This window comes from Bubalus bubalis, chromosome 11, assembly GCF_019923935.1.
Source record: "Bubalus bubalis isolate 160015118507 breed Murrah chromosome 11, NDDB_SH_1, whole genome shotgun sequence".
Lineage (NCBI taxonomy): Eukaryota > Metazoa > Chordata > Mammalia > Artiodactyla > Bovidae > Bubalus > Bubalus bubalis.
This window is the reverse complement of record NC_059167.1, coordinates 79,786,401-79,797,657: the sequence shown is the minus strand read 5'-3', so window position 1 is coordinate 79,797,657 and position 11,257 is coordinate 79,786,401. Positions and strand designations below refer to the sequence as shown.

General features: G+C 37.2%; 1 gene segment (V, D, J or C); it reads right to left on the bottom strand.

Annotated features, from left to right (window-relative positions):
• Positions 1-9,985: 9,985 nt before the first annotated feature.
• LOC102391857 lies at positions 9,986-10,804 on the bottom strand. The segment is given in 2 exon segments: positions 9,986-10,409; positions 10,569-10,804. Coding segments are annotated over 2 exon segments (369 nt in total).
• Between the last annotated feature and the right edge of the window lie 453 nt (positions 10,805-11,257).

Below are 11,257 nucleotides of genomic sequence, written 5' to 3'. Positions count from 1 at the left end.
CCTCCCATCCTTGTGTGGACTAATTGTGAACATGTTTTTAGCGACTTTGCCTGGGTCCCCGACTGACAGAGCTGGGAACGCAGGCAGATAGTTTCCATTGCCTGAGATGACGCTTCATACACATCTTGTGATGTGATGGGGTGGATTCATCTCTCCCTCCTTATCCAGTGGCAGCTTTCCCAGCCACATTGTTTTCTCTATATTTCTAGCACAGGCTTGAAGTTGACTGGACATATATTCCTTGCGTATCCAGTAAGCAACTGGCAAAAAGCACTGCTAATATTGAGAAATAAATATTGACCAGAAAAGAATTCCTGGGTTGAAAATCTTAATACGGAAAAATGAAAGAGATAGGAAAAAAGACAAATATAACATTTAAAAATCAGAAGAAAAATGAGCCATTCAAGATGTTCAGCTTGTATAGCTGCCTCAAAATAAACAAAAACTGAGAAAAACAGATAGCCTTAACCTCAATCTCAACTCACACACACACACACACACACACACACACATGAAAATTTAAAGACAAAACTAATCTGAGAGAAATTAAAGTAAATATGAGATAAAGTTTTATCATTTAAGGTGCTACAGATTGTGAACAACGAAATATATAACTCAGAATCCATAAAAGAAAATTTTCATAAATTTACTACATACTATTTTTAAAATTCTGCATAGCAAACATAAACAAAGTCAAAAAGATTGTATTAAACTTTTTAAAGACATACATATGACAGTTTTATGACAACTTTCTTAACAGAGAATGCTCTTTCAAATCTATATTTAAATAACTCTAACACAGGTATTGTTTTAGTTGCTAAGTCACATCCGACTCTCATGCACCCCATGGACTACAGCCCACCAGGATCCTCTGTCCAGGGGATTTCACAAGCAAGCATATTGGAGTGGGTTGCCATTTCCTTCTGCAGGGGCTCTTCTGGACTCAGAGATTGAACCCTCATTTCCTTCCCACTGAACCATCTGGGAAGCCCCAAAACACAGTAGGGAATGGTAAGAAACGTGAATAGAAAACTTACACAAAAACATATAAATGACTTTTAAATGAAATGAAGTTCCATCTCATTCATAAACTTTAATAATTTTTTTTTTAAATTTAAAGCTTAGCTGATAAGCAAAAGTCCAAAACCTCAGTAATACACAAAGTTTAAGGAAAAATTGGTGGTAAAACTCATCTAGAAGAAAATTTAGTTGAATCATAAAGACTATGGGTATGTTACTTTCTTAAATAATATTTTAGTTCCCTAAAGTGAATACTTAATTATTATATTTTAAATTTTTAATTATTTTGGCTTTCTTACTTACATGTGCCATTGCTCAATTCATCACTGGCTAGCTTCCAATTTTCTGCTGGGTTTGGGAAGTGATCACTGCTTATTATACAGGAACTGGTGAGAACATAGGTAGTCTCTGCTTATATATTTTAGTCCTCCTATTTTCAACCTTCACTCCCTGAATGACCTTGGAACATACAAACACACACAACACGTCATCCACCCTAGTTATTCAAATGTAATTGAGGTTTCTGGTCTCTAAATTTTTCTGCAAGGGTACAGCAGCATCCCAATGCTTCTTGTTTCTTTTTTCAATGGCCCCAAGTCTCACTATTTACATGACTTTACCCTGAAATTACTTTATATATGTAATAGTTCCTGGACAAGGAGCTATTGGTGTCATACTCTTTTGCTAAACTCACTAATGAGAGTTGGGTATGGGGAATATTCACTTCTGATTCTCATGCCCTCATCATTTGTATGAGTTTTGCATCAACCAGAGACTGAGACAAAACACCATAGACTGTGCCACAGAGTGGATCAGATAGTCAGACGCTCAGCACCCAGGCCCCGCTGCTGCTCAGAGTGCGCTCAGCTCCCCCTGCAGTTCCCTTCTCTGTGTCACTCAGAGCACAGTAGTACACACCCGAGTCTGACTCTTGGACTGAGGCTTTCTTCAAGTGGAAGGATTTTGATTTTCTGTGGTATGTGGCTTCAAACTCTTTGCTGATTCTCTTCTCCTTGTCCTTCGTGGCTTTCAGGAGTATCTGTGGACCTTCTCTTGAATACTGACTATACCAAAAAAGAGTGGGGTACCCAGTGACTGAATAAGTGCAATTGATGGTCACGGCAGACTTTTCTGGAAGAGTCACTTGGCTGCCTAACCGGGTCACTGAGTCACCACAGGTTTGTCCTGGGGAAAAATAAAAGAATTCTGCGTGATCTTAGGCATAAAGCTCTGGGATAAAATTATGATTAAAGGTTTTGTTGACATAACAGAGGTAAGAATCTAAATTTTTGGAGGCATTTTGCTTACCCAGTAGGAAGAGTATTACAGTCACTAAGCCTGAAGAAGAATTCATCTCTAGAGTATCTCTGAATAACGTTCTTGACTCTTAACATGAAGAAATGTTGAAGTCACAGTGAAATTTAGTTTCACACAGAAAATGTGTCTGTGTTAGGAAACTGCACCTTCTGGTGTTACAGGACAGAAAAGTGATGCATGTATCCTGGTCTCCTCTGCAAATCAGAAAAATGTTATCCTTGACTTTATCCATGAGGCACATGCCAGTCTTCAGGTGGGGCTTGGAAATCTGATCAACAGCTGTCAACACCTCTCAGGTCTGTTTTAAGATACTACCTGACATGGAAGTTCTTTAACAAAGCATCCCAGGTATTTCTGTAGCTAAGAAGATATCAGTTTTATTAAGCACTTTAATACGGTGCTTTATAGTCTCAATTGTTTTGTGGCTGATTACAGAGGAAGTAATAATAAGTTGTCAGTATTGACTGAATCTCTATTTCTCAGCATTGTACCCCAATTTATAGAGTAGTGACTTACATTTATTACATGCTCACTAAGTATTTGCTATACCAAGCAAAAGTAATGAATAAAGGGTCTTTGATTCAGGGATCACTACTACTTGAAATACAGTATTTTATCATTTCTAAAATAATATCATTTGTAAGAAATGCTATCATTTTAATAAAATATTTTCAGGGAAAAATTCACACTATCCTATCAATAGTCAAATAACCTTGAATTTCAAAACCATTAAAACATGAAAACAAAAGAACTATCATAACTGAATTTATCAAATCCTTATAGAATGATCTGACATCAATATCTTATTCTACTATTTCCCTGATTTCAAGATAAGATGGATAATCTATCTGAATCAGCCAAGATTAACCCCATACTCTTAGTGAAAATCTAGCTTCAGGACTGATTATCTTAGCATCCATGTGATGCATTTTGTTGCCAAACTTTAATCAAATAATTTTCCTCCACCAGGTTGGGAAACCTAAAAATGTGGATTTCTGTCAAAAGCCTGGAGCATGAGTTAGTCTGTTCTTTCCCAGCTTTTCAAATTATTAAAGACATAGCTGATATTCATACAACAGCTGATAATAGAATCAATGTGTGACTGATTTTAAATGACAGATTCAGGAATCCCAACTATAACTTCATGAATTGTACTTTTCAGTATTGAGACCAAGCGTGTAATTTTTTTTCCTTGACCCCACTGCACAGCTTGTCGGATCTTAGTTCCCTGCCCAGGGATGGAACCAGGGCCCTCAGCAATGAAAGAACAGACTCCTAACCACTGGACCACCAGGGAATTCCCAGAAGTTAATAACTTTTAAAACTTCCAGATGGTTTTGTTGCAGCCAGTTTGATACTGGTTTATAAGTAATCAGTGTCTTTTGTAATCAGTGTCCTAGAGCAAGATGGCCATGAATGATCAGGGAGAAATGAAATTTTTTAAACTGGTTTTTTGCTATGAAGTAGCAGCAACAAAAACAAGAACTTCTTTAGCTTACTTTTTATGAATATTCATTTTTGAAAAAATAAAAAATCCTGAAGGCTATCAGGATGAAGTTCTGGAGTGGAACACACCTTCTGCAAAACCCTATAACCATGCATCCCTAGACACACATGCATGGGTACTCAGTTGCTTCAGTCATGTCCAACTCTTTGCAATCCTATGGACTGTAGCATGCCAGGCTTCTCTGTCCATGGCATTCTCCAGGCAAGAAAACTGGAGTGGGTTGTCATGCCCTCCTCCAGGGGATCTTCCTGACTAGGCAATCAAACCCACAACTCCTGCATCTCCTGCATTACAGGAAGATGCTTTACCGCTGAGCCACAAGGGAAGCCTCCCCCTAGACACAAAGATGGAAGTTTAGCTCAGTCTGATTCCTGGAGTTTACTCTCCACAGATTTGTATCAGGCAGCTTCATCAGTCCAAAGTCCGTACAAGTAATTTCCCTGATGCAGATTTAAGTAATAAAATCAGGCTCAGATTCTCTTTTGGATTCACATATTCCTTCCTTTCTCCTTCATTTTCCAACTCCGTTGTCAAAAATGGCCTCAAAACTATGCTAGGAAGGAATTCTGAAAAAAATTGACACATTAAACAGAAAGCAAAAAATAAGTTTAGATGATGCTGGGTTGAAAATAAATAGAAAGTTGCTATCCACACATTAAAAAAACATATAGGACCAGAACATACAGGAGAAATACTTGGAATTGAGGTCACATTAGAAGATTCATGCAACATTGAAGAAAGACATTTGCTAAATTTGGATTTTTAATTGTTTAATTAATACACAACATTCACAAAACTATACTGCATTTATTTTAAGTAAACTAATTAATAAGATTTGACATGTGTACACATTTGTGAAGCTATTATTCCAATCAAGATAATGAACAATGCATCACCCAAAAAAGTTTCCTCACATCTCTTTATAATCTCCCCTCAATCCTCTCCCCACCTCCTACTCCAATTTTCATGCAGCACTTCTGTCATGAATTAGTTTGCATATTTTATATGATATAAATGGAATCTTATGTACTCTTTTGTCTAACTTCTTTCATTCAGCATAATTAAGATTCTTTCATGGTTGTAAGTATCAATGGCTCATTCCTTTGTATTGATGAAAAGTCTTCCATTACATAGATATAAAAGTATTTGTTAATCTATTCATCTGTTAACAAACATTTCTGTTAGCTCTAGTTTGAGGCTGCTACAAAGTTGCTTTGAGCTATTTTATGTCACACTTTTAATAGACATGCGCTTTCATTTTTCTCTTGGGTGAATATCTGGGAGTGGAATTCCTGGAGCATATGGTAGGTGTCAAATATTTGACTTTAACGTTCTTATTTTTTCTAATAGTTTTTTTATAGATTCACTTGGATTTTATACTCAGATAATTATGCTGTCTGTAACTAAAGATATGTTCACTTCTTCATTTCCAAACTGTTTTTTGTTTCTTTCTTTTGCCTTTTTACACTGGCTAGAATCCCTAGTAAAACACCAAATACAAAAGGTGAGAGTCAACATTCTTTCCCTAATGCTGAAATTAGGGGGGAAGCATTCATTCTTTCACCATCAAGTATGGTGTTTGCTGTAGTTTTTGTAGAGGTTTTTTATTAAGTTGAGGAAATTCCTTAGGTCCTAATTTGCTGGAAGTTTTAAAACAGGAATAGATGCTTAATTTTCTCAAATGCTTTTTCTACATCTATTAAGGTTATTCTCATTAATTAATCAACTGCTACTTGTCAGCCCCTGTAACTACACTATTGATAACTTGCCACAATACAATGTCAAAGAATCTATCACTCTCCCATTTTACATAATAAAACAAGGCTCACAAGTGTCTAGAAAGTTCATGGCAGAACTAATAATTTTGAATAGAAGTCTCTCTGATAGCAAAACCTGATTCCCTGTTTTTTATACTATAGATTATTTTCAGGGGCTTCTCTGGTGGCTCAGTGGTAAAGAACCCACCTGCAATGCAGAAGCTGCAGGTTGGATCCCTGAGTTGGGAAGATCCCCTGGAGGAGGAAATGGCAACTCACTCTGGTATTCTTGCCAGGATAATCCCATGGACAGAGGATCCTGGGAGGCTACAGTCCACGGGGTCACAAAGAGCTGGACATGACTGAAGCAACAAAGCACACACGCACACAATACAATCTGTTAACAACTTTCTTCTTTGTTTCTGCATATTGAACTAATAAAAAGTGAATAAATAATCACAGATCTGACCCTTTCACGAAAAGAGGACTGCAACACATTAGAAAGAATATCCAAGAATATCCAAGTTCCTTTCAGATCGATTGTTAGGCACCTGAGGAGCAATGCACTGTAGCAAAGATGACAGATTTTTCTGGGTTTAAGTGAACCACCAGAGTCCCAAAACTTCATTCACAGCTCCTCATCACTCGCTTTCTTTAGTCCTTGAAATTGGCTTGTGATAAAGTGGTCTAGAGGAGAGCTGTTCAAATTAACTAGGATAAATATTTCTCAAAAATTTTAAAATAGAAGTGCCATATGATTCAAGAATTTCATTTCTAATTATATAAAAAGTTGAAATTTTGGTATATACCCAAAATACTGAGATATTTATATATCTATGTTTCCATCAAAATGTAGAAGCAACCCAAATATCAACAAATGAATAGATAGACAAAGTACGGTCTATACTTACACTAGAATATTATTCAACCTTAAAAAGGAAAGAAATTCTAAAACATGCTACAACATAGACGAAACTTGAGTACATCATGATAAATGAAATAAGACGCAAAATGACCTGTGTTGCATGATTCCACTTATACAGGATGTCTAAAGTAGTCAAACTCAGAGAGAGCAGAATAGTAGTGGTCAGGAGCTGGAGGGACAGGGGAATGCAGAGTTACCCTTTAATGAGTGTAAATTTTCAGCTTTTCAACATGAAAAGAGTTCTAGAGAGGAATAATGTTTCTGTTTAATAATAATGTAAATGTATTTAATATCACTGTATTATACACTTAAAATGATTAAATATGGTAAAAAAAAATGTCTGTTAGGATGGTAAGATTTTTTGAGTTAAACGAATGTAAGACTTTTTAAAATTAATTTTTACTGGAGTATAGTTGATTTACAAAGTCAGTTTCCGATGTACAGCAAAGTGAATCAGTTGTACATATACAGCATATCCACTCTTTTTAGAATTATATTCCCATGTAGGTTATTACAAAGTATTGACTAGAGTTCCCTGTGCTCTATAGTAGGTTTCTTATTAGTTATCTATCTATATTATATATTTAGTAGTGTGTATATGACAATCCCAACCTCTTAATTTATCCCTCCTCTACTTCCCCCTTAGTAACCATAAATTTGTTTCCTATTTCTGTGACTCTACTTCTGTTTTGGAAATAGGTTCATTTGTACCGTTTTTTAAGGTTCCACATATAAGTATTATAAATATTATATGAAAATAGTCTTTGACTTCAATCAGTATGACAATCTCTAGGTCTATCCATGTTGCTGCAAATGGCATTATTTCATTGTTTGTTATGCCTGAGTAATGTTGCATTGTATACATGTACCACATCTTCTTTATCCATTCTTTCCATAGACATATAGGTTGCTTCCACGTCCTTGGTATTGTAAATAGTGCTGCAGTGAACATTAGGGTACATGTATTTTTTTCAGATTATGGTTTTCTCCAGATTTATGCCCAGGAGTGGAATTGCTGGGTCATATGGTAGCACTCTTTTTAGTTTTTTAAGGAACTTCCATACTGTTCTCCATAGTGGCTATACCAATTCACATTTCCACCAACAGTGTAGGAAGATTCCCTTTTCTTCTTTTCTCCATACCTTCTCCAGCATTTATTGTTTGTAGATTCTTTTATGATGGCCATTCTGATTGTGTGAGTGAAAATGAAAGTCACTCAGTCATGTCCGATTCTTTGTGACCCCGTGGACTATACAGTCCACGGAATTCTCCAGGCCAGAATACTGGAGTGGGTAGCCTTTCCCTTCTCCAGGGGATCTTCCCAACCCAGGGATCAAACCCAGGTTTCCCACATTGCAAGCAGATATTTTACCAACTGAGCCACCAGGGAAGCCCAAAGATTAGTGTGAAGTGATATCTCATTGTAGTTTTTATTTACATCTCTCTAATAATTAGCAGCGTTGAGCATCTTTTCGTGTGCCTTTTGGTCACCTGTACATGTTCTTTGGAGAAATGTCTATTGGGTCTTCCCCTCATTTTTAATTTGAGTTGCTTGTTTTTTTTTTTTATATGGATCTGCATGAGCTGTTTATATATTTTGGAGACTAATCCCTTGTCAATTCTGTTGCAAATATTTTCTCTCATTCTGGGATTTTCTTTCTGTTTTGTTTATGATTTCCTTTGCTACGCAAAAGCTTTTTAGTTTAGTTAGGTTCCATTTGTTTATTTTTGTTTTTATTTTCATTACTCTAGGAGGTAGACCAAGAAAAGATTCTATTTTGATTTATGTCAAAGAGTGTTGTGCCTATGTTATTCTCTAAGACTTTTATAGTATCCGGTCTTTTATTTAGGCCTTTAATCCATTTTCAGTTTATTTTTGTGTATGATGTTAGAGAGTGTTCTGATTTCATTCTTTTACTTGTAGCTGTACAGTTTTTTCAGCCTCACTTATTGTAAAGAAGATTCCTACTCTACACAATTGCTTTCCAAATACAAATATAAGGGGCAGCTACTACACAAGATCGCTTAGCAACCACCCATTACCATTCAACTTTTAAAACACTGAGAAAAATGGGATTTCAGGTAGAAGGAGGAAACTGGAGAGAAGGAATATTTGGGATTGTGTAACACTGATTGAAAGAGAGGGCCTAGAGGGGTGCAAAATAAGCCACATGATGGCAAAAAATGCTTTTGGAGGCGTGTGCAGTGAAAGGCAAGACCAGAGACAGAACATAATTCATACAGTACTTCACAAAATGTCCTTCTAAGAGCCACTAATTATTGATCTTTTTGTGGATAAGACTGAAGAGAGGCAGGAAAAACTTACATTATGAAAATTGAGCCATTCAGTGATAGAGGTGTTAATAAGAAGCAATGAGTATTAGCACAAAGTAGGCACCTTAGAATGTAAATAAGGGTCCTATTAACTCAGCTAACAAAACTAAAATGAATGAATTTATTAAGTGGTATGAAAAAACATGATATTCAAAAGAAGGAAAATCACACAGAGATTTCATGACAAAACAATGCCTGTAATATAACATATAGTCAATTAATATTTAATGAATTGCTAGGAAAATTAAATAGTCTTGTTTAGGCTTCAGAGACAAAGCAAAACAGGCCTCTGACCTTGCTTCTGACCTGCCTGGACACTGCCCTGACTGTGAGTTGACTGTGAGAACTGCCTGCTGTGAGTGCAAGGCTTCCAGCACCATGGATAAGATGGGGAAGGAATGTTGAGATTGTTGAGCTCCTAGAGGGATCCCCCAGCCTTAGCAACACTCTAAGTTTTACATGACTAAATGAACAGCATTAACATGAAACCAGAGCTGCAATTTGGTCACAGATTGATGATGATATCAGTTTGCAACTGCCCTGGGATTGTAAATGGGAGCCCTGAACTGCAATCTTTGAAGTCTCACCCACGGAGAGGACTCTTTTCATAATTGGGACCCCAGATGTGCTGTGACCTGGGACTTCCCAGTGCTGAAAACTCTCAGGTCTGGATGTTGACCTCTATCCAAGTCTGGATGTTGGTCAAAACCCAATTTGGTGATGTATCATAGATAATTCTCCAATAAACATCTATATTATTTATTTGTATATAACAAATGGCTTATTTTGTTAACAAATCCTTTGAACCTGAGACAAAAGTGAAAACTTTTGGTAAAACATGAATAAATTGAAATGAAAATCCAACAATTCACACATATTTTTACTGATTTGTAATTCAGACATTTCTGAATTCCCTTAGTCAATTCTTCTAGCTCATACTAATCACTACATGGCAAGGATTTTATGTGGTTAATTTTTGTCCTCAATACATAATTTTACATTTTTAATAAATAAATAATTTAAACCTAAATTTTAGGGATAAGGATTTTTTTATGAATCATAGCTCTGAATATGGCTTCTGAACCTAGAGAATTATTTTCTTAGAATGAGTATCTTCTCTCTAACCCTATGCCTGTGCAACCCTAATCGCTTCCTGTCTGTGCTGGCAACTCCCTGCCCTGGTCCCCACAGCAGGTGGAGAGGGCCCTGGGTTTTGGTGCAGGTCCCTCCTACACACGTCTCACAGTGGGCTCTCTCAGTGCACAGAAATACACTGCAGAGTCCTCCAGCTGTGAGGCTGAGATGACAAGTGTGATAGATTTTCTTGCTTTCTGGAAGTTCAATGAGTAGCGACCTTCTGTGGCATTTTGCTGGTTAGAAGAATCCTGACGAATAAGGAGAATCATCCCCCCACTGCTGAGCTGCTTGTACCAGAATAAACTATAACGTGAATCACTGGTGTCATACTTGCAGTCCAGGGTCACAGCTTCCTTCTCCTGCCCTAATACTTGTGGTTGGTCTTGAGTTACCTTCTGGGCAATAATGGATCCTAAAGAAAGAAAATAGAATCAGAACTTCAGGAATAAGTGGTATGGAATAAAGAAATCCTATTTTAAACCCCACTTCTTCCCAGGGTTCCCATAAGACTGCCTGTTCTGCCAGTCCTTAGGTCACAGAGGAGGCCTAGTTCCACCGGGACCATCCTTACCTAAACACAGTGAAGCCATGACCACCTTCAGAAGGCTGGAGAGAAGCATGTTTCAGCTCTTCCACTAGATGGAAAATATCTTCTTCTTCAATGTCAAGGCCTTGCAAGGTGAGCCTGACAGGGTGAGGGAAGAACTGCTGGGCATGTGCTGCTGCTGCCCCACAACAGGAAACAGGGGTTTCCTGGAGTAGCAAGTTGATGTGGCTCATGTCAACTCTCTATGGACCAGGTGAGTGTCTCACTCACCCCAAACTTCCTTTTGCATTAACCAGCTCTTTAGTTCAGTTCAGTTCAGTTCAGTTGCTCAGTTGTGTCCGACTCTTTGCAACCCCATGAACCACAGCACGCTAGGCCTCCCTGTCCATCACCGACTCCCGGAGTCCACCCAAACCCATTTTCAGTTGATACCAATTGCATCTGAAAATAAACACAAGTCAAATTTGATATTGAAAGGAAGAGTGATAATTTGATGAACTACTGTGTTCAGCTGTTGTGTCTATGATGGAACTTGTTTTAAGATATTGCATGTAATGGATTATGGAAACAACATAAGATGTAATGATCATTTATCCTCATACCTACATATGCTTTCTTTCACTTAAGATAGAAATAAATTGCTTTATGAAAAGAAGAAATATCTGTTTGTGTCAATTACTGCAGCTTTCTCAACCTACATATCAATATAGCGA